This window comes from Aptenodytes patagonicus, chromosome 1 (genome assembly GCF_965638725.1).
Source record: "Aptenodytes patagonicus chromosome 1, bAptPat1.pri.cur, whole genome shotgun sequence".
Taxonomy (NCBI): domain Eukaryota; kingdom Metazoa; phylum Chordata; class Aves; order Sphenisciformes; family Spheniscidae; genus Aptenodytes; species Aptenodytes patagonicus.
In genome coordinates this window covers 115,544,042-115,568,157 of record NC_134949.1, presented here as the reverse complement: position 1 = coordinate 115,568,157, position 24,116 = coordinate 115,544,042, and the positions used below count along the sequence as shown (strand labels likewise).

At 38.7% G+C, this 24,116-nt stretch overlaps 1 protein-coding gene across 2 annotated transcripts in view; it reads right to left on the bottom strand.

The window, feature by feature from the left end:
• The window catches only part of CXADR (CXADR cell adhesion molecule), a 35,397-nt gene that overhangs the window by 2,327 nt on the left and 8,954 nt on the right, over positions 1 to 24,116 (bottom strand). Inside the window, exons 2-7 of one of the 2 annotated variants that reach the window (XM_076352269.1) lie at positions 15,305 to 15,474; positions 14,430 to 14,634; positions 13,905 to 14,060; positions 12,349 to 12,471; positions 11,868 to 12,006; positions 11,321 to 11,507 (exon numbers count right to left, since the gene is read on the bottom strand). In XM_076352269.1, the coding sequence (XP_076208384.1) occupies positions 11,321 to 11,507; positions 11,868 to 12,006; positions 12,349 to 12,471; positions 13,905 to 14,060; positions 14,430 to 14,634; positions 15,305 to 15,474 (980 nt within the window). Of the gene's footprint in view, positions 1 to 8,039; positions 11,508 to 11,867; positions 12,007 to 12,348; positions 12,472 to 13,904; positions 14,061 to 14,429; positions 14,635 to 15,304; positions 15,475 to 24,116 lie in introns of those variants that run through there. The other variant, XM_076352260.1, reaches the window with a different exon arrangement.

The following is a 24,116-nucleotide window of genomic DNA, read 5'->3' as shown; positions in this document are numbered from 1 at the left end:
CACGTCCTGTTCGCTCCCTTTCGTGAATGAGTCAAGAGACAATTAACATACTCTGCTTATGAAGAAAAAAAAAATCTGCTATATGGCACACTGAGGTGAGCTGGGATGGGGCGAGAGCTTTTGATCTCCCAGTTGTTTGGAAAAGCAGAAGTTTTTAAAAGTCAGATGCTTAAATGAGCTATAAGGGCAAAAGGGAACAAATTCAACATAATCTGTTCTCCTTTGCCTGCACCGGCCTGATACTTTCAGTCTTGATTTTCTTCTTCCCTTCTCATCTAAATAAATCCCTACCAAAAAAAAAAAAAAAGTAAAGAAAAATGCAGTCTGGCAAGTGAACCCTAGCATGCAGCTAGAGGTTATTCATGCAGCTATGATAAAGAAAAAAAAAAAAATTCCACCCACCAGTGTTGTAACTTACAAACAAGATGTGGTAACTCTTTTGGATCTCACAAGGAAAAATATCAATTAACGAGAAACTGCTGTCTGCCCAGGTACTTGCAATCATAACCTTATTACATATCAGCTGGAAAAACAGGGGCTGGTCTAAAATACAATATACGGTGTATTTAGTTTAAAGTGCCTAATGCCTAAACCAGAGACAAATGAATGAAACTGGTTAGGAACAAAAACTATGATAGAAAAGATCAGTAAAAGGAACGACCCTCCACAAAAGCGTGTTCAATAGCAACATACTATACTCCGAAAAGGGAAGAACTGTCTAAAAATCCATCCTGCTTCAGTGGTGAAATAAACCCAGCAATCAGAAATAAAAAGGCGGCATGTAACATAAAGAGGAAGGTCAGCCACCAGTGTAAGTAGGAAGCTGTAGGCGGAGGAAAGTTGTATAAAAAGCCAAACACAAGGAGTAATTTGTTGCTGACAGGGCCAATGTAATGACGGCGAGAAGGAGCTTTACGTCTCTCTCTATGTATCTCAGCCTGGCGGTGTAAGTATACAGGGCTAGGTACCTCCAGTATCAGTAACAATGAAGAGAAGTACTCGACACATCTTGATTCTGTATTTGCAAAATAAACAGGAAGAACTACCTTATCCTGAGAATACTTTCCAACACACTAGTAAGTGAGCAGCAGGGAAAGGGGTGGTGAGGGAGCGTCAAGTGACCCAGCTGAGCGAAGAGGGACACCAGCCCAGGTGCATACTCTCTCCTACATGCTGTCGAGTGGAAGGAAAGAGAAGCTGCCTCCTTCCGAGGTGATGCCAAGCAGGCATCCAAGCTGGGATCTCTGACAAAGCCCCCAGGGGAAACACGTTTCCCTTCGCATTGGCAATGGGCTTTGGGGGACCTTTCACCCTCAAGAAGCTGCCTAATGAGATCTGCCCTACTGTTATTTTTACTACAACTTGAAACACCCAGGTAGCACTAGAAGTACTGGAAGAATGACTATTGTCAGGACAGAATTAAAGAACAGCAAACAGCAGGAGACAGAGACAACCACAGATGTTCTGACCAAGGCAACTATCTTTAAATACATGTATTTGAAAATTTTCTGTGATTATGAAAGAAGTGAAAATAAGCACTAGATGGGCAGCAGGTGAAGACTGAAAAGACTCATCAAGGATAGCTTTTAAAAAATGACAGTGCAATGGGAAACTCTAGTTCCAAAAGTCCACAGAACTATCTCCATTCTAACAGATGCAGAAGCCGAGGAACAAGGAGAAGATGTCAACGTTTAAAAAAAAAAAAGAAAAAAAAAAATCACATGACTAAGTCACGACAGAGCCAGGACATCAACCCTAATCCTCCCCTTCATTAATCAGGCTCCCTTGCCTTGGGGTTCTTTTATTATTGTTATTATTGCAGGTGAGTGACCTTCTGTTAGCCATGTCGGGCATGAAGGATGTCCTAAGCTTCCCTGCATGTTCAGCAATTTCGCCCCCATACACAAACCATAAAGCCAGCAGCAAGTTAACATGGCTGGCACAGACACGGGATGTTGTCAGAATAAAATTCACGTATGTAATATAATGACCCAATTTTCACTGTCAGTTGGATACCCTGCTCAGAGTGCTGATTAAAACCCTGCCTTGCCCAGGTAACACCAGGGGCAGGGAAATTATGCTAATTCAGGCAACAAAAAGGACTGTTGAGCTAACACTCCTTCCAGCTCCTTCATCCAGGAATAAAGGATTTTAGTGGGTTGTCTGAGATTCCTGCCTGCCCACCCAGTTCATGCGCTATTAAAAAAAAATCACATTGATATGCATATTTCATATTTAAATAATACACCTAAAACACTTGAAGTAGCAACATAACTTTGATTTTAAAATAATGTAATCGATGTTTAGAACTTCAATGCCTTTCAAGTATCCAAGTCTAGCGTGATCAGAACCGTACATTATCTGTACAAGAATCACAATTTCCATTGTCTTGCTCCTAAAAGAAAACCAACAGATACAATTGCGACGTGTCTGAGGTTTTTTTTCCTGAATGAGCTGCAAATGAAGAAACATCGTTGGAGACCTTAACTTCAGTCTGAGGAAAATAGACGTTTTAATGACTAACTCTAAGCTCTGGTCCATACTGGTCAATCAGGCTTCAGTTACACTTTCTTTTTTGGTAAATAAAAGGGGTGCAGAAGTATGTACTTCTCACCTAGCAATATAGTGTGTGTAAAGGTAATATAAATACAGCGTTTCTCGCCACAGCTGTTAAAACCTATCAAAAACTACATTCGTACCTCAGCTGTACGTTTCCTTTAATGATCTCTGTACAGCGTACAGCTTTTTGTCAGAGCTTATACAGAAAAACATCTTAATTGATGCAGATTACAATAACCCTTTTCTTACCTAAATTATTTCCCGAATAAGGAACAAGATGATAACTTTCCGGCATCTGAGAAGCTTATTTTCCTTCCTGTTGGAAAACCTAAAATGTCTTAGCAAGTCGCTGCAAACCACCAGCAGAGCCGCACGGCCGCGTTTAGCCACAGAGAGAAAGGGCTGCAGGCTGCCCAAGCGGCAGCCGCAAGAGGGCGGCCGGTATTCCCAAACACAAAATTTATTACTTTGTTTCAATACAAAGCACTGGTATTTAGCCATAAAATGTTTTTTTTTTTCCAAGGGGGCTGGAGAGAGTATGGGACATTTTTTTTTTTTTTTAAGTTCTGCGTTTTAAACACAGTGAGTTTTCTCATCTTAAATAGGGATACAAGGTAATTAAATTAAATAGGTTACATAAAGAGGTCACCCAAACCACAACACAAGTCTGAAGCAAGAGAAAAAGACGCTGCAGTTCTTAAGCAATTTCATATTGAATTACAGAATACAAGGACAAAACCAGGGCAAGACCAAACAGTTCATTTGAAGCTGTGTCCTTTTAGTAAGTTGTAATTTTTCTTGTGTACCAACAAGAAATGGGGAAAGATATATTAAAGTAATTGCAAGCTTTCTTTTGTATTTCACAGCTCTTACAGCTTAGATGAACTGTTTCTGCTCTTGACAGTTACAGGATTGGAAGTGACATGGAAGGGCATTTTATTTATCCGGGTAAGAAGTTCGGTGCTAGCAGCCACAACATAAGCTTTTTGACATGTTCCACAAACCACCAGCTGTGCCCCAGAGTTGTCATCTTCTTTAGCAGTCACAAGCAATTCAGTAGCTTTATGTACTACCACCAGTTGTCTCTATTTCTGGTTTAAGGGCATCAGTACCCCTCCCACCTGAGCTATTCTACTAGTAAATGGAAATCTTAAGGAACAATTTTATCTTGATCTCCTACAGTTAAGTAAGGCACAGCAAAAGTGCTTTGACTTCAGCCAGTATTTTCTTAGAAACACCACCTGTTCAGATGACTAGCGAGGTGCTGTGAGCTGGTGCTGCTGCTGGTTGCCGTCAGAGACCTTAAACGTCAAGAGTGGATGCTCTGCTGCACACTTTAACGTCTGTGAAATTTGACTAATCCTAACTGCTGTTTAACAAGTAAACCATTACCAAGTGATATGAAATAAGGAGATTCAGATTCCTGTATGGGATAATGGTTTCACTCACAAATCATGGAGCAGGCCAAATCATAAGCTACAGAAAGGTGTTACTTCACTTGTACAGCAGTAACTGGCCACAAGAAACAAAATCTCAGTTTCTTTCCTATTCACACAGAACGTAATTTGCAAAACTGACATAACTGGAAGCTATTATACTAATGGTAGTAGATGAAGTTACTTCTATACCTCTTTACCATCTGATGTACTATTCCTTGATACCACATTCTGAACGAGTTGCTAGCTAACCTCAGTGATCACTGCACCCCTGGAGATGTTTGGGCCCAGAGCACTGAGAAGCTCTGCTGTCACCATTTGCCCTGTGTGGGGTGTTCAGGAGACTTTAGTCTACAGTTTCTGACTGTTTCTTTATACAGTATTGTTAGCAATACTATAACCAAAAGCATCATATACAGAAATTACCTCATGGTAGGAAGAATACAAGACCCTGCAATTTAAGCAATGAAGATATGCTGGCTATATAAGGAACTCTAAACGCAAAAAAGGTTTTGCAGATTGTCTGAAAACCCCTAAATCAGATGCTGCTGGAAACCAGAGTAGAGAAAGGCTTCAAGAAGTTGGACAGTCCATTTGTGTTTCCAGAATTCAGGTCCCTCCTACAAAATTCCCCACAACCTGATCAGACTCGCTGCTTTCCTCTCCCCATTTTACAATTAGGAAAAGTACTCCGGGAAGAGAGTCCAATACCTTTCAGGTACAGCATTCAACTTTCGTCCCGCCTGCCTGCAGCTCACAGAACCACAGCATCCAGCCCTGAGAAGTGGGACAACTGTCATTGCATCACACAGCTTTCTGCGCTTCCCAGCAGACATACTGCCTCCAGAGGTTTATCCCCCGAAGAAAAAATTAGGTTACTGAAGGTAAAGTGATGTGCTCTCAGATGTTAATGTCTCTTCTAATACTGCCATGTTTTAAAATTGTTACATAAGCAAATTGTGTAACCAACACGCTCAACTTCTGTATAAAGCCATCTAGCAATCCTGACATCATACAAGGTTCCTGTATATGAGTTGCACAGCTTTCTTAATGTTTCCTGAATAATACGGTAGAATTGCCCTTCATCTCGTCAATGCTGTCTAAAAAAAACAAGGAAATGTCAATGACTGTGCTGATCCACTAAAAATGAGAACTCAGCTAGCAGCTGCCACCGCTAAATGCTATTGACTTTGCATATTCAAAGCGACCTGGCCAGTACTCAACAGCTGGAAGTTGAGGACTTCAAAACTCCAACTTACAAGGGCGACACTAACATTGACTTACAACAATATAAAAATCAAAGGATCCTTAAAGGATCCCTATTTTCAGAAACTTGACTTTGAATGGAAGTCAGAAGCAGGGACAATGCAATCCTCCAGGCCAGTTTTCTGCCAGAGTGGTTATTTTACAAAATTAAAGGCTCATATTCTTCTCCCGATAGCTGAGCCCGTATCATTCTGCAAAAAGCGTAAAGCAAGTTTAAAAAAAAGCAACAGAATCATCGTAACTCAAGTACACACATTATTTTTATGTTAAGATGCAAGTCTTCAAGTTGTGAAGAATCACCTACAGTCATCCCACAAGTGAAAGGTAATTTTAGAATAAGCTGTGACTTGGAAGGGTAGGCAACATACATAGCTTCTTTCACTCTACTCTTGCTTTTTCTCCTCTATCAGCTATTTTCTTCACAAGCTCTTTTGGTTTTGTTTTATGGATTTTACACACAAGAAAGCAAGGCTTAGTCGCTGGCATTAACTGTTTCCTAAAACAGTCTAACAATTAATTGCCTATCAGCATTATCATAGAGCTTGAAAGAACCCAAGCTTCTCCGAGAAGTAAATTGGAAATAGTAAGCTCAAAGTACACACAGATGTTCAGAGAAAAAAAAACAGCAAGCCAGACCTTTTAAGAAACTTTATCCAAGGCATTGCCTAATACACATGTAAGGACCTGAAAGGTTTTGTAGAACTACCACATGATAAGTGCCCTCTATTCTTTCAGGACAGTCTCGGGAAAGTGCTAGCTGCTTTGCTGGAATTCCCACAGACAAGCTGGAGGTACTCAGCTTCTCCGATTCACAATCATCTCATCTCCAAATAAAAGACCTGGAGCAGCTGAGGCATGCGAGTGCCATCTGTGACAAAACTGCCACCCTAGGAAAGGACGGAAGTCTTGAACTTAAGTCTTGATGTTAACATTAAAAGGGTGTAGAAAGGTTTCTTAGAGCGCTACAGATAGAGACAAACCTGAACCTTCATTTTTATTAGGTTTCCTTTTGTATTTAAGCGCAAGTCTTAATTTGAAATAGGAAAAATTCCTAAAGGTTTTTCCACCAGTACTCCATTTAACTTCATATGCTTGTGCACACATGTATCAAACAGGTTTTTTTATATATACACAAGAAGTGACTGTAACATCTGGCATGGCACAGGTACGCATTAACATATGAAGATATGCATACATTATGAACAAACGTAAACTAATTAGGCCTCCAATGATACAATACATGCCATTAACACAAACAGAGCCCACGCCAGACTTTGTTTCCTAAAACTAAATATGTGCCTAAGACGACACTGGAGAAATTGCATTAATCTTCGGTAAAATGACAAGGAAAGTAATCAGTTGGTTTGCAAGGCCAAGGGGTGGGGACTATCCCAAGTCAACTCCGTTTGAATCAAAAAAGATGCATGTTAACTGACAATATAAAACCAAGCATTCTATCAACATGCTTTGAGTGCTGTAAACCTGCTTGTTTGAATTTTAAAAGACAAGAATTTATCAGTTTCAGGAATTTTTGGTTCTACCTAAAGTAGAGAGGGATGAAATTTAACCTAAAGTTCCTTTCCAGCCTTATGTTTCATAATAACTGTTGAGATCGCTCCGGTATGTTTTTAAAATGGATCACTACACCTGTGTATCTACAATTAGAAACCACAAATAAGCGCATGTTTTAAAATATCTAAAGTTTTACTTCCCTTAGAAATTAATGGGGGGAAAAAGCAAGAAATAAAATGATTAATGCCAGCGTGGTATACACAGCCATATTTATTAGTTCACTTCCAATTACATAAAGAGAAACCTGAAACCATACACAAGTGCTGCTTTAAAATAAAGACAGACTACTGTTTTCTCCAACAGTTTTATTTCAAAAAGTACACAAGTCTGTCATGGAACTACAGCATTTTAAAATTTTGGATCTTGTTTTTACAAATTCACTCACAATACTTGTATTTTAAAATACCATTCCCCCAAAAGTGTGAATATAAAACCTCATACCGAAATTCATATCAGTATTCAAGTCCATGCTTTGTGCATGAGAAGTGTAACGTAACATCGTAACATTTTGGATTCCAGGAAATATTATTGCTCCAATTTCAGTTGAGCTGTGCCTCAGTGCTAGAGGACCAATAACCAAAGGGTCCCATAAAGCACCTATCAAGTGTATAAAACAAGGTTTTAAGTGACACAAATAGTATTACGTCTTTAGACTGGAACAAAGATCTAAAGTGATCCAGAATATACACCGTTAAGAACAAAACCAAAAGCCTATCATGGAAATCAGTAATATACAATATTCAGCATTACAGAAAAACTTGCAATTAAGAAGTCTTACTTGTACTATTAAGCAGGAAGCATACATCTAACATAAATGCAACTATCAGAGTTGATAAAGATGTATGCATCATACATTTCTTTCAAAAGTCACATTTTACCCCTCCAACAAGGCATTTCTGTGCACTACAGAGTTTTGGAAGAAGTATTCATTTTTAGGTAAGGAAGTTTCACACAAATATCTTTAAATATCCATTTCAGAAAGTTTATGAAAATGCTTGTAATGTATGGACAAGTGTTACGTAACCTCTACAGTATTACAAGTCTAACACTTTATTCACACCATGCTAAAATTGAGGGTTTTCTTCTATATATAGTAGTCCTCAACAGGCAAGTTTACAGTCATGACATTAACTAGAGGTTTCTTGAGTCCACTTAGAGTATTTACATAATAGTACCACCCCTCCCCACCCCCCCCTTTTTTTTTTTTTTAGTAAAATGAGACATTAAAAATGCCACCTTCTAACTGGTATATCAGCTGCCATTACTGCCTAGAAGAGTTCTGTTAGCAGAGTTATCTGTAAGATCGGACACCTCACATGTTTAACCAGTTCATCTCCTACACAGCTAGAAATCATTGCTAAACTATAGTAACTGCTTTTGAGAATCATAATCCAGTGTAAGCGAACAATCTACTGACTAAATAAATAATTTATAATAGCAGTATTGTGTTTTCATAGTAATGTTGTATCCATTCAAAAAGGCATGATGATACCAACTTGAGGCAAAGTTTACCCCAAGTCAGCGGTTCTTTATTTCAGATAAGGACTATGTCAGATTCTATTTCTTCTATTTTCCATGCAATTACATAAATAGACAGACACTGTCAAGGCTGCTAAGCCTAACAGCTAGGCTCTGAGGGCACATCACGCTGTCCTTCTGTTCTGTCCATTTATTATTTTGTACAAGCTGACAGAGCATTAAGCATGTGTAAACTCTGCTCTGTATGCCTTAGCGAGATAAGTTTCTGTTCTTGAGTGTCCTAGGGCTTACCTGACTGAAAGCACAGGGTCTCAGGCCAAACAAACAAACAAAAAACCCCACACACACACAAACACCACCCAAAACCAACCAACCAACCACAAGAAAAAACACACCAAAAGCTAACAAACAAAAACCAAAACGCACATCTAATCTCACATATGTCCACAGCTGGCTAAGAACCAAATTCAGTAGGTTTGTTGCCTGGTTGCTTAGGTTTATAGCTATCTCTCAGTCTGTGATTCAGTTTAGTTTTGTACTCAACTTGTATTTATAACAACTATATCCTTTTAATTAAGGAAGGCCTTAGTTTCAAGGTAAACAATCAGTGTATGATTAAAATCTCGGAAGTCTCTTCTATCACAATAATTGGATGCAAGAAGATGTCTCCTCATCTATTGTTCTTCATAAGCATATGTTTGGCACAGTTACTAAACCTATTATTTACCACACAAGTAAAAGTCAATTGTCCATCTCACTGGTACAACAACTGAACAGTTTTCAGGAATATAAACACTTAGATCATAATTAGCAATTGAAGGAGTAACTGATATTTTGAAATACAGAACAATACAGAGAGAGCCACTGAGGTCACATCCAAAAATAGGCATGAAGAGGTATATGTACTATTGTATATAGGAATCAAGAAATCAAGATCACAGTGTCATGTTTTAAGAACTGTACCATCACCTCAGCACCTGTTCAAACAGTAAATTTAGGCACCGAAAATTTCATAAAAACTGAAGTTACAATCAGGCAAAGTTTATTGAAAAGGCACACATGAAAGATAAAAAAAACTGATCTCTAACAGTATCAGTTTACAATCTAAAAAAGTCCCAAATGTGTAAAACTAAGTCTAGAATACTTAATATCCATTCAAGTTTCTAAATTCAGTATGAAGGGTATGTTCTTTACATTAATAGTGCCAGTCAAAAATTGTGCACCTAAACTACAGATAGGACAAACATTTAGTAGTAAGCCGAAGAATTTATCACAGATCTATAAGCAGCTACAAAAAAGCAGACGCTAAACCTAGAAGTTTGGGGAAATGTTTTTTCTCACACTGTTGCTACATACAAATAATCCTAACGTCTTTCAACAGGCTATTCAGGTATTTCCTTCATCAACATCAGTGCCACATACTATATGCCTTTAGAGTTTTCAAAAATACCTTGCAGTTTAACACCTACAGCTAGAACAAGCCGAAGGGACTCCCCCTCCCGCACAGGATGAGGAATAAAGTAGAAAACAGGAAGAAAGAAAAAAATCCACAAAGATTCAAACTGCACTAAGCTTTAAATCCAGCTTCCACAGGTATATAATATCAGTCATCAGAAGCTATCAAAAGTCCTTAAGTATGTGTGAAAGCAAGATAAGGAATTGTTCTGTTCGTCCTGTAATGCTTTAAGTTTGCAAAACTGGGAAGAAGGGGTTTTAATTTTGAAACATGAGATTTGTATCAACAATTCTGGGTAACTATTTCCTCTCAGATTCTGGTTGCATGAAACTTGCTCTTAGAAGTCTAAATGTCTGTTAATAAGAATATTTAGGGCTGTTAAAGAAACAAGGAGAAATGAGCTTTAAACTCCTTGCAAATTCATACAGAAAGATATTAGCATCTTAAGTAAAAGCTAACTACTGCCTACATGTATATGGGAAAAGATGTTTCCAAAGTGATGTTAGAGCAAGAGGACAGATACCAAATACCAGTTACTTAACAGCTTTCATTAAAACCCCACAGAGCTTCTAGGTAATTGGTTTGGAAAGAAGTAAGAGTACTGCCTTAGAATCTAAACAGGCTTTGGAAAATGCAAGGTACAATTAACTTAAGACCTGTATAGGATACATAGTTATTCTTACTGTGACAGTAACAGTTGACCTATAGTTTTTAAAGCTTAGATACCACTACCAACAACACAATAGGACCTCTTGCATCAGATAACGTAAGTATTAAAGTTATCTGACATGACTAGAACTAGTTATTACAGAAAAATTCATGTTTCAAAGAGCTTGCAAGGTCTCCTGTCACATTTCCACTCACTGAAATTTTAAATTCAGAATAGATTCATTAAATTAATTGAACCAATCAAACAACTGGTAGCCCCTGAAATAAGAGCTCAAGAAGTGCTCCAAACAAACATTACCAAGTTAAAGAACTGCATAAATACTCAGAGTTTGAACAGAATTCAAAGTCGTCCTCAGTATTTCAGCCCCCTGTGCAACTACATCAGACAGTGGCCAAATTAAAATATTTCTGGTATTCCAAAATTGAGGATAAAATTTCAGGAACTCTGAGAAACTTCATGGTCTACATATGAATGCTTTTGTTACTTCTCACTTGTGTCTCGCTGTTACATATTCAGAACTGCACATCAGCTGACAGTGTCTCTTCAGCAACCTACCAGAGGTCCAAATACCTGCAGTGTCCGATATTTATTTAGGAACTTCAATGCTTTTAGCAAATAGTTCGACTGTCATATACTACTAAGTTTAAAATTAAAAATAAGAATTGGTGGCTTTTCAAACTAACTTGTTCATTTTCTTCAAGGAAAATTGCATGCCATTGTTTAAATGAGGGATGGAACACAGTAGTTTTCTCTAATACTTACAACGAACACTTAAAAAACAGCATTTAAATTAATAATATTTTATACTATGGACCCATCTTTGCTTTGTGCTGGAATCATCACAGGAACAGCTCCCATTCTACTTAAATTAGGTGCAGCTACCTTTGAAGGTGCAAAGGTTGGGTTTTGACCAGGAGTACGTTCAAAGTCTTCACTTGGGACTTGGCTATATGAAGTTTTGGTATATCCTTCCATATTTGAGGGAGACATTGAACCCAAAGAAGAACGATTGCTGCCTATGTAGCTGCGGGCTGTTGAACTGCGACTTTTTGGAGGTGGAACATCTTCCCTGACATAAACAAAAAAAAACAGTTGCAGAACAAGAATTCAGTCACTGTTACTACGTGGGAGCTTACAAAACAAATTTTCAGTTTGTTTCTTTCTATTCTGACACAGTAGCCAAAAGAGGCTTACATATTACTTTAAGTTAAAAAAAATTTCAAGTATTCATTGCCTTTAAAATCTTTACTGAAATTAGACATGACTACACCATATTAAAAACAAAGTTCTCTGACAAGCTGTTAGCATGTTAATAAGCTTTCCAGATTAAGACAGAAATCTCAACTGTTAAGAATCTTACTTGCAGAAATACACATTTAAAAGTTAATCTGCAAATAATACTGCTCAGAAATTAGAGATATGTCGTTACCTGATATCATGATGTACTTCTTTCTCATATTTCTTCTCTCTATGTTTCTTACAGCAAAAGAAGACAAGAATAACCAGTACAGAAACACCCAGCAGAGTTCCTATAATAGCTCCAGCAATTATACCAGCTGTATTTATAGCTAGAATAGATAAATAACAATACTGTTTAAGTGTCAAATTTATACAACCGACTTCTTTTCTCTCAACTCAACATTAAAAACAGCATGTTTCCACATGATCCAGGTTAACAGTGTATCACTGAATCACAGAGATAATGCTTCAATCACATGCATTTAAAACAATAATAAGAGTTACAGATTTCTGCATAAAAAGCACTATTTTGGGAAGTAAAGACTTGGAAGTGGCAACCATCAGTTACGCAACAGAGTTGGGTTTTTTAACCTTTTAGGAGTTTAGAGAAACAAGATTATTCAGTTTTAATACACAAAACACTATGTGACCATTACACAGAAAACACTTACGTGGGGTGACATTCAGCTCAACAGAACATTCATCCGTGCCAACTCTGTTTGAGGCAACACAATTGTATGTACCAGAATAGTCTTGAGAGGCATTTTTCAAGAGAAGTTCCCCTGTATTTTTATCTACAAACAACAAAAGATAAAGGTTTACCATTTTCCAAAGTTTAATTCCATATTCAATACTACATAATTATTAGTCCAGCACATAAATGAAATCTTAACTAAAAAATGTCGTATTAAAAATACCCAAATAAAAACAAAAGTCTATCGCACTGCAAAATACTATTATTTGTAAAAGCCTTTTACCTTGTTAGAAATTTATTCTCGGCATTTGATTTTAATATTAAGCCTACAGATGGAAAGGAACAGACGCTTAAAGGGGCAAATTCTCTCATCCTAACATAGAATTCTAAAATACAAGATTAACTGCATCCCAGAAATACCTCCTCCGCTTCTGTCTGTCTAAACCAATTCTACACAACCAGCTCAGATGCCTGCAGAACCTATGTTCGACATGAGGTGGATCTAACCTAAACACTGCACTCCAATGGGTGACCAATTAAGACTAGCTATGCTGACAGAGTAGGAGACATGAATCAGTGAAAACAAGAAGAGTATTTCCCCTATGAGGAAGAACCACACAAGTTCTTAACTCCCTCTCCCCTAGACATTCACTTTGGCTACTTTTAGACACGAGACCACTTTGTCCTTTATGTCCTGCACAGCCTGAGTTAAAATATGTCTATTTCTAAGCAGATTCTTAAACTGCTTCATCTGCAAGGAAAACGCACTATCTCAAGGTTTAAGGTTTTCATAACTACAAGGATGATCAAAATGAACTGGTACTGAGCAGTACTTTTCCAAAAAAATATTCTGGAGTAACTTTCACAAAGCCAAAACTCACAAATTAACCTTCTACAATTAAGTTCTCACAGTAAAAATCCAATACCACCACTATAATACTTTGGGATCCATCAGTCAAAATTCATAACGTATAACCCCTTCCTGGATGTTAGCTCTTGTAAGAAGAGGTAAGCCTTCTCTTCTCCTTTACTCTGGATAGCTTTTCTTCTAAAGACTTGCACCCCTTTTTAAGGAAGAAGTTCTGTCACTTGATCAGAAAGTAAAGGCCTCAATTCAATCTCTAATAAAATTCAAGCTTTTTATCTCCACTTCCCTGAAGGCAGCTCTAACGACTGGTCTAGTCTCTGTTCTGACTCTTCCCCACTGTCCACCTGCGCACAAAAGCAGCCAACATCACGAAGAAAAAGAACTCACAACACTCATGCACAGATGAGCATGATTCTGCAGCCTAATGGTAAGAATCTCAACTTAAAGCTTGAAACATTTCCCACTATGAATAAAAAAAAACCCAAACAAAAACACCCCAACTTGTTTCAAAGTCAGTTTTACTATCAAGTGAGAGGGTAGAAGTGACCCTTATCTTGACTGCTCTATACTAAAATTAAGGATGAGATGCTTGCAAGTCAAGATAAGCCAAAAATACAAATGCAATCTTTCTTAAGTATTTCAGAATAAATAAAGTTTGACAGTACTCGGTATGGAAGTGGCAGGAAGTTCCTGTGTGCCAGATACTCTTCTCCAGTCATAAGACAAAAGTGGGGATCCTTCTTGTGATTCACATTTCAAGATAACGTCTTTTCCGATCTCCTGTGATCCTTCAATGGAACATTTAGTTCTTGCTGGCTTTACTAATAAACAAAGTATTATTGAATTAATAATAGCCACAATAAAAATGCTTACTAGTTGTGTTCTAGTAGGCCAGTCCATTTTGCTAAAGGCAAAGCTTGTGCAACAAACCATTTCTATGCATGGGAAGATTTTCTATGAAATATAAGCCACATGTAGAATTTTTTTAAATGCTCATCATTCTGAATATTATTCCCTTCATCCCCCAGAAGAGAATGATGTCCACCCCCCACAAAGTCTCAATAATGGGTGCATCATCATAGATTCATTACGACTTTCCCTGACAGAAGTTTTAATTTTATATATCAAATATAGGATAGAATAAACACATAAAAAGTGTCACTGAAAATTCAAGAAAAACATTATCTTACCAAGTACAGTCAACTGTATTTTTTGGCTTTGAACTCCAGGAGCCTTCTTCACTTTGCACTGGTATGTGCCAGTGTCTGCTGACTTTAAATTCAGGATATCCAACGAACCATCACCAGATCTAGGATCAGGATTAGTAAACTGCATCCGCCCAGTCATAGCAGCATAATAATGATTATAAATCCTGTCTACAGCATACATAATTATCTATCAAAAAAGAAATATGATTCAGAAATCCACTTGGCATTTAAACGTTCAAAATAATTTGGTATCTTCAGATTCTTGACAGTTTCTTTCTACTATTTCAAATAATCCCAGAGGCATGACATAGCCAATATCTCAAAATATCACACACAGCACTCTAATGAACACTCCAACCAAACACCTGTCCAAGTAGCAGCATGCCAGCATTGACTTCTAACTGAAAGAAAACTGTCTAAAATTCCTCTAATCTTCATTCTGTCAAACCTCTCTACTAAAAGGAGTCATTTTTCTGATAAGGCTTTAGAAGAAAGGAGAGAGTTAATAACTAATGAAAAAAGTTAATATATTTAAAATCAAATTCCCATTAATCAGTTTTCAATCAGGAAAATATTGCAGGTACAAAAGCATAATTTATTTTCTGTAACTGAAGCATTTTTAAATTTACAGTTCTCCTTTAGAAGACAAGTTTATAGTGAGAAATTTCTTCACATTTCACACAATCTGCTATTCCAAAACTTTCACTATATTTCGTATGACTGGTGCTTCAAAATAATTTAAGATCACAAGCAATCCCAACCTGAAAAGGTGGAAGTTTAAAAAGTCAGTAACAAAGTTCATGCATTGACCTACTCAAACAAGTGAATTAACACTGTCCAAAAAAGTCTCTACTTACTATTTGTTCCTTCTTTTGATTATCTGCTGGTATCAATACCCACTCAATATCTAGTGGGCCTTCATCTTCTTCTGAGAGTACAAAAGTACATGGCAACGTAACTTTCTCTCCTTGTGCTTTTTCAAACATTGATTGGTCAACTGAAGTTATGCTTAGGCTTCTTGTTAGACCTATAAAAATATATTTTTGTTTTAAAAACACTTCACATGTAGTTTTCACTGTAAGTGTTCTATTATATATTGGTATATAGTCAAATCCACCATATACTTTTCCTGTATAGAAATCGCGTCCTTAGTCAGACTTGTCACCACTTAAGAGATCCTGTGCAGTATGTTACTGAACACAATGCAAAGTCATGTACTGTTCATTTGGAATCATATCCAACAGGCAGTGATATCTTTCAAACCATACAATTTTTTTTGTACAATTCAAGTCCCATATGAAGCTAAATAAATCAAAATTTTCAGCAGCAGGTTTTTCAAGTTATTAGAAAAATCACCCTACAACTACTCCCTCATTGGTAAAATGAGAGCACGGAACAGTGATGAAGTCTGCCAGGATGGACAGAATTGTGAAGTCTTGGGTTAGATCAAGTTAAGTTACTCTGTCTTGTGGTATAAGGGCTGTTCTATCTACAGGGAGTAAACAAATGAATCCTTTCCAAAAATCTCAATGAGTTTTTAGATTTGTTTGCCCTTTCTGCTTGTCTTACTCCTCAAAAAAAGACTGCGTAATCCCTATCTGCGTGCCTCTAAGCAAAACATGTTTCCAAACAACAAATTTTCCTCAATTCAACCCTGAAAAAGAATCTAGGTAGCAACTCAAGACAGACTTGCTCAAAAGGCCTGAAGCAAGATTCCCCGTTTTTTTACAACAAACATAGGCTTCCCTCAAGTGTATAGACCCATACATCGCAATCAGGAAGTGGAAAGCTCCATTTGCTCATTACAGAAACAGGCTTGGCATTTGTACATCCACTGTTTTGTCCACCTTGCTGGGTACCAAGCTCAGATTTTCACAGTCATTTTACGTGTGTAGGTTGCTGCCCATCATAGTTAGACAGTCACACAGATGTTACCACAGCCACAACAGATGCAAGGCCACAAGAGTGGCCAGTGTGAAGAAGACAGATCATTTTGGTGCATCTGTAGAATCGTAGCCTCAGATGAAATAATATTAAGAATTATTATAAACAGTGCATTTAAACTCTAACTTGCACTTCTACGCTAGCTTAAGTTATTATCTAACTTGCACTTCTCCGTATAGTAGAGAAGCTCTAGTGCATTTCTGCAGTAGATCAGACTGCAACAGCTATCCTTCTACCTTACTAGAATTTTCCTCTGTATCAAGTCTTTGGATTCTTTTCCTGATGTCAAAACAAAGGGATCTTTAACAAGTATTTAAAAAAAAAAAAAAATCATTCAGAAAGAGAAAGCACCTGACATACTAAATTCCAGACAAAAGACTCCAAGAAAAGACCTTCACAATTTTTAATAACACACAGTTACAAATTACGTAGGATTATATCATTTCCTGCCATTCACGGTATTACTTTGCATGGCGATACCTTCATTCCAAGAAAAAAGCAAGAAACATCAATCTGAGGTACAAAAGAGATTTAGGTGCAATGTTTCTTACCAACCCATGTACCTGTTTTCAAAGGTAATTCTAACAGGTTTGTATCACCTCTTTTTTGACCACAGTAAACATATGTGAGCAACCAATTCTCTGCTACTATATTGAATTAATATTATTTCCTAATGATACTGATCTCTATGAATGCTGGTTGACTTGCCAGAGATGCTATCCCCTTCTAAAGGATCCTTCCAGATTTCCACGTAAAAACTAGCCATTCTAAATCTTTTAAAAAGGTCATTTGACAAGTGAAATATATTACAGTATAATCCTTAAGTTTGGTCAGCTTTGCATAAACACAGACAGTATTACTACTAGCCATCATCTCTAGAAATGGGTAGATTCAGAGTACATTTGTGTTTCCATAAAACACAGCAGCAAAGAATGCAAATTCCTGATCTGTTTTTCAGTGACTTCCATACTCTTCTGCTCCTCTCTCCCCCACTGCCTCATTAGGGAACTGTAATACAATATTCTCAAGTTCATCTCCAAATTGCATTTCTGCATTTTCATTTTACTGTATTAAAGGAGTGAGATGGGATGTCAAGTACAGTTTAGTGACTGATGATGAAATACATTACGATGTTACTTCCTTAAAAGCCTCAAATCTGTAACCCTGGAAATTAAAAGCTTTCATTCTGAAGTAACCTATTCACTGAAGCAGTATTTCTGCTCTGCGACAGCATCTCCAGTAACAGTTACTTTGTCATTTGAAGTTCCACAGCAGATGACCACAGAACATACATTTGCTTTCCCCTCCCTGGAGGGGACCTGCTGAGGATTTCAGAAAGTGTTCAGTAATTCAAGTTAAGAGACCAAAGTACTCAGTGTCGACTCTGTTTGGAGCAGAAGGTTGGATGACTGAGGTCACGTCCAACACAAACAATTCTGTAACTGCATTAAAGATCTATATGAAGCCAATGCACATGGTGACAAGATGACATTTTCTCCAAGCTTTCCCAAGCCTCACCTCCTTCGGTTTCCACTCAAATCAGGAAGATTCAATTTCTTTTCACTACCCTAGTACGCTCCTCAAAACAGGAGTGGATCAACTGTGGCATCTAACTGCTAGTACGTGACAGGCAGACATTTTATCAAGCTGAGTGAAGATCTGTGTTTGTTTTGGTTAGCAGGGTTTCATGGATAAAATTTCAGACCTTTTTCAGACTTGTTTTAACACACCAGAAAGATGAGGGTTCCTCAAGTCAGTTATCCCACTTATTCAAAGATGCTTAGCATTAAAAACCCTAATTTTTAACTGCAGCAGACAAATCACTGCAAAGCTTAGACTCAGAAGCATGCAACAGATTCTCAAAAAACAACTGAAAACTATCAACATAGAAGTGCAATTGGTCCAAACGCATGTATATTGTTCTCCAAATATTTTGGAAGGAGAACACATGCCATATTCAGTTGGGGCAAACATAAGAATGAACCTTTATGACTGGGTGAGAAGAGACAAGTACCATTCCTCGATGCAGAATAGTAAATATTATCCCTTGTAAAAGTTTGCATCAGAAGAAGGTAAGAGGTCAATACACATTTTGGATTCTGAGCATTCAGATTTAAGTTTCTTAATGTGGAATAAAATACTCTTTCTCTGGGAAATTGACCCTAAAGAGCATTGCATTGCAAACTGTATCTGCATGACTAAACAAGTTTTTCACATGATTTCTGAAGGGGTGCAAACCAGTATACCATCTTTAGAGAAACTGTATTTCCTTCTGAATATCTGGACATACCTTCAAACACCACTCAAGTAGAACACAGCTTAGCAAACTACATTATTAATATTTTTAAGACTAATCTAGGGAAAATGAAATGTTTGATAGAATTTGATGGAAACTTGTTTTCTAGCATAAAAGAATCTGCAACACAGAAAGCAGACAAAAAAGTAAAATGGAGCAAAGTTTTCTCCATTCCAACACAGATACAAACAGAGCTGTGAGATATACTAACAAATAACAGAAAGCAAATTTTCATCAGATTAATCACTTAGGCATTTAGTATTTTCTTATTTAAAGTTTAAAAAGTTAAAAATTCAGGATACACTGAAATTCTGGATTGCTGGCTTACATATATTTAAGTGTAAATTTAAACTTGGCACGACTGTTTCTGGCATCAGATAGGGCTGCATTACAGAAGTGTTACTAACCCGATAGACACAGTCCCTCCCTAAATGGGTAACAGGAGAGGAACACAATCAGCTGGAACAGCAGAAGGTATGGCAGCTGACATACACTGAGGGGGCAGGAGTAGGTGAGATGCACCACGAAGGCAGGACTGCCGCCAGGTTCAAACTGATGCCTGAAATGGCAATCACTAAGGAATACAACTGCAAAGATGCACAGACTGCTTCTACGTGGGGTAAGAGTTGAGTTCAGAGATGTTGCTGTACTTAAAGCCATACGTGACTCATCTGCAATCTGCATTTGCACAGTACTTCAACTTCACTAGCAAGCTCTCCAAAAAAACATCTTGTTTGCCAGTACCTGCTTGTAGACAAGGAATGGCTGTAAATACATAAATGCTTTTCTTCACAGAATGAGGCCTTAAGAAGTAAGTAACAATGACAACCAGAAAGGCGTGTTAGTGCTTTGAGAGATACAAGCTATAAAATTCACTTAAGAGATGCTTCAGCTTAGACTCTTCTTTCAAATACAGATTATAGATGTAGCTGTGATCAAATCTGTTCACTTGACAGACTTCAGTCTCAAGAACCAACTCCCCACCATCCTCATTTTACTTCTCATCCACAGTTAATCTCCTACTTTTTTCAGCTAGCTCTAATGATATTATAAAGCAAAGTTACCCAACTCTCCCCTTCCCCACCTCCACTCAGACTTAAGTTCCACGTCTTATTTCAAAACTGCATTTCTGAAATAAGGCCCTGCAGAACTAAGGGAGTCAACTTAAATTTACACCCTTGGCAAATAGGGAGTACACACCAAGACAGGAGCACACTGAGGAGTGCCTAGCTGAGGGAGACTTCCCAGTGTTTACTGGCACAAACGTTAAGTCTCCTTCATGGCTGAAATCCCCACAAGAAGCCACCATCTCACAATCTTCTCCTGTTTCCTCACTACACAAAACTTCAGTATCCTCAAGTCATGCCAAAACAAGCCTCTGCAAGGCAGTGTGCTCCTAATGATGTAAGCGGATTAAAAGTTGCCTTTGCAAAAGTAAAGGGAAAAGAGTATTTGACATTACTCATTTTAGTGATTTTTATAGCACCCAGGGGCTGAGTCACATCACCACAGCCAAGACAGCCACAAGCTGCAGAGTTTGCTTATGCTGTTTTGCCACAGTTTATCGTAACTGACTGCACCACAAAACGAATCCCAGTCTTACCAGTGGGACTGGCCGGGCTCAGAGAGTTGTGGTGAATGGAGTTACATCCAGTTGGCGGCCGGTCATGAGCGGTGTTCCCCAGGGCTCAGTTTTGGGGCTGGTCTTGTTCAATATCTTTATCAATGATCTGGATGAGGGGATCGAGTGCACCCTCAGTAAGTTTGCAGACGACACAAAGTTGGGCGGGAGTGTTGATCTGCTCGAGGGTAGGAAGGTTCTACAGAGGGACCTGGACAGGCTGGATCGATGGGCCGAGGCCAACTGTGTGAGGTTCAACAAGGCCAAGTGCCGGGTCCTGCACTTGGCTCACAACAACCCCATGCAGCGCTACAGGCTTGGGGAAGAGTGGCTGGAAAGCTGCCCAGCAGAGAAGGACCTGGGGGTGCTGGTCGACACCCGGCTGAACATGAGCCGGCAGTGTGCCCAGGTGGCCAAGAAGGCCAATGGCATCCTGGCCTGTATCAGAAATAGCGTGGCCAGCAGGAGTAGGGAAGTGATGGTGCCCCTGTACTCGGCACTGGTGAGGCCGCACCTCGAATACTGTGTTCAGTTTTGGGTCCCTCACTACAAGAAGGACGTTGAGGTGCTGGAGCGTGTCCAGAGAAGGGCAACGAGGCTGGTGAGGGGTCTGGAGAACAAGTCTTATGAGGAGCGGCTGAGGGAACGGGGGTTGTTTAGCCGGGAGAAAAGGAGGCTCAGGGGAGACCTCATCGCTCTCTACAACTACCTGAAAGGAGGTTGTAGCGAGGTGGGTGTCGGTCTCTTCTCCCAAGTAACTAGCAATAGGACAAGAGGAAATGGCCTCAAGTTGCGCCAGGGGAGGTTTAGATTGGATATTAGGAAAAATTTCTTTACTGAAAGAGTGGTTAAACATTGGAACAGGCTGCCCAGGGAAGTGGTTGAGTCCCCATCCCTGGAGGTATTTAAAAGACATGTAGATGAGGCGCTTAGGGACATGGTTTAGTGGGCATGGTGGTGTTGGGTTGACGGTTGGACTCAATGATCTTAGAGGTCTTTTCCAACCCTAATGATTCTATGACCCTCAAAGGCCAGAAAGCCTAGCTTCAGATTTGGGTGCTCAGTTTCCAGCATCCTACCTTCCACAGCAAGAGCGAGGCCCCATTACAGTCATAGCTTTCTGGAACTTGGGCCAAAAATGCTATGAAGCTTTGGTGCATCTAACTTTCCATGTGTCATAAACCCTACAACTTCTGGCAAGCATCACCATACTGCAAAAAATCCTGAAAACATCGTGTCCCTGGTCCTGATGAGGTCTGACACAGATTAAGGCAGGGTTAACCCCACTTCAGTTTCTGTAGAAGTTATATCAGGCTAAGCAACTTGGGGGAACAGGGATTGAAGGGAAAAGAGTCAATTCCAGTTTTTCAGCCAGCTCTGGTCATACTTATTTTCTCAACTTCACTGTTTCTCCATGGGGCACATGACATGGAACAACACAAAGAAAGGTCGCTAGCGAGTCTTCTTTAACTTAGTAAACGTTAAAGGAACAATGGCAAGAAAGAATAAAAACCAAAGTTTAATAGGATGACAAAAAAATTAGTTGTCTTCCCTTTAGAAAGCAAATTCAACAGATTTGGGGACTTCTGATGTCAGAACGAAACTCTAAAATTCTCTTTTACAGCCAAAGTACACAGATATTCTCATCAAATGTTTCAGAACAGAGTATGAAATACGTATTAGCTCAATACACGTCCTATTAATTTAGTCGGGAACATAGGTACTGAAGAACACTTAACCTTCACAGCAACCTCATCTGAGGTAAGAATAAGCAAGAGATGAGGGAAAGGAACAAGCAAGCAACAGGCAATGAACTACCAAAAGCGAGATAATCATGTAGCAGTGAATAAAACAAGAAAAGAAAAATGGCACAGCATTATTGCACCTGAAACTATAGTGGATATGTATCCAAAGAGCAGGTTTGGTTTTAGTATGTAATAATTGCAGAACTCTGCAGAGAATTCAATTTTTTAGGATAATCCATCGCTGATAAAGGCAAATCACAAAGCTTTTTCTAACAAAGTACTGTCCTGCTAGTATCAAAAGTATTAAACAGTTAATGTTTAATATGCTCCACAGACCACATTTTTCCCATGCTTGACACTAACTGTGGTTATCATACAATGCTACAATACAAATTTCATAAAAAAGCACAGTTCACAGTAAGTAGTAAAACAAAAACCCACACCACCTTAGCAAAAGCATCAAGCAGTTCTAAATCTAACATTTCCAAAGCTATTGACATTAACATGCTACATATCTCTCTACCTAAACCTCAAAAAGGCCCAATCCAAAAAGGTTAGAGAGAAGATAAAAATTTGCCTCTCTCTACTAGCCTAAGCCCACTAGGCAGAACACTGATTAATCCCCGAAGACACAGATTTAACATTCAGACAAAAGATGTTCACACCTGCATTTCATACCTCCTAGGACAGTGCTCTCTAAGCTAAGCAGAGTCACACATCTTAGTGAAGCCTTTCTACTATGCAGAAAAGATACATTTTATGAAGCCAGAGAAAGTAAAGACAATGCAGGAATAAAAGCACTCACCTAGAAAAGAAGAGATTTGGCTCCCAGGCCTTGCTCCAAACACTGTCTCCTCCTTCCTAGTCCATTTAGTCCCAGACTAAATATAAAAATAGTTTAGGAAACTAAATCCACAAAGCAATTTCTGGAGAAAAGAGCTTGAGTTTTATATGGACACTTAGTGTAAGTAGAGGCAAGATTTTAAATCCCTCTCTTTCACATTTCATCTCAGCTGCCTTACTGATAGCAGAATGAAGCTGAGTGACCGAACTCCCAGAGCTCTGGTCTGGTTAAGTCTTCAGGACACTTTTTCCACAGGTGATGCAGCTGAAAGGCTTGTGTACATGGAGGAAGGTTCTGCCATAAGCTACAAAGAGAAGGCTGATGAAACAGCAGGAGCACTTAAAGCAAAATACAGGAAAAAACCTGCATGTCAGAATAAGCCTGGCAAAGTTCTACCACCTGGATAGTCAACTCTGCTGCTGCTGGGTCTCAAAACAGTGGGTTTGTATTTCCAAACTTCACTTCCTCTGAGCAACCGGGGGCGGGGTGGGTGGGAAGCACCACTTTTCTGAGGCACATTTACTGGGCAAAGTCTCCCAGTTGTACTTACCCTTAAAGTAACCAGTGTGACATTACTTCTTCAAATCATGGATTTACTTTCTCCCTGCCTATTTCTACTTTTCCCCTTTCACCTGCTTCCGCAATTAAAGAGGACTCCACTACTATGTCTTATATTCCTTTCTACTGTCTGATCCCCAGACTCACAGAACAAACATGGTTTTCAGTAACCACTGAAATCTGACCAGTTCCAAAAATTGAAGTTTTGCCACTCTAAGCTCACAATTTCTGCAGAACAGCTCAAAGAGACCTATTCTCCTTCAGAATACCACAAACACCACCTTAAGGTGATCTGCTTTGAATGGAAGCCAAAGCTGAAGCAATCCTGCATTGGTCTAGCCTGAAAAATCTGACAAAATACAACAATTCAACAATAACTGTTCAGTTACTGAGTATCTACCAGAGTTCACCTGAATCCTCAAATCCTCTGTCAAATCATGCAAGGAAAAAAAAAAAAAAACTAAAACAACAGGAAACAGGCTAAGCATACTTCTTCAAAAACAGAAAAAAAAAAAGCGCTCTTTCAGTCTGGATGTCCTCAGACAGCATTAACTGAATAACTAGCTCTAATTCATGTAGTGTCGCATACCCATACCCCAGTTTAAAATGTACTGCACAATTAAGTTAGAAGTTACTCATCCTCCCAATCTAACAAAAAATT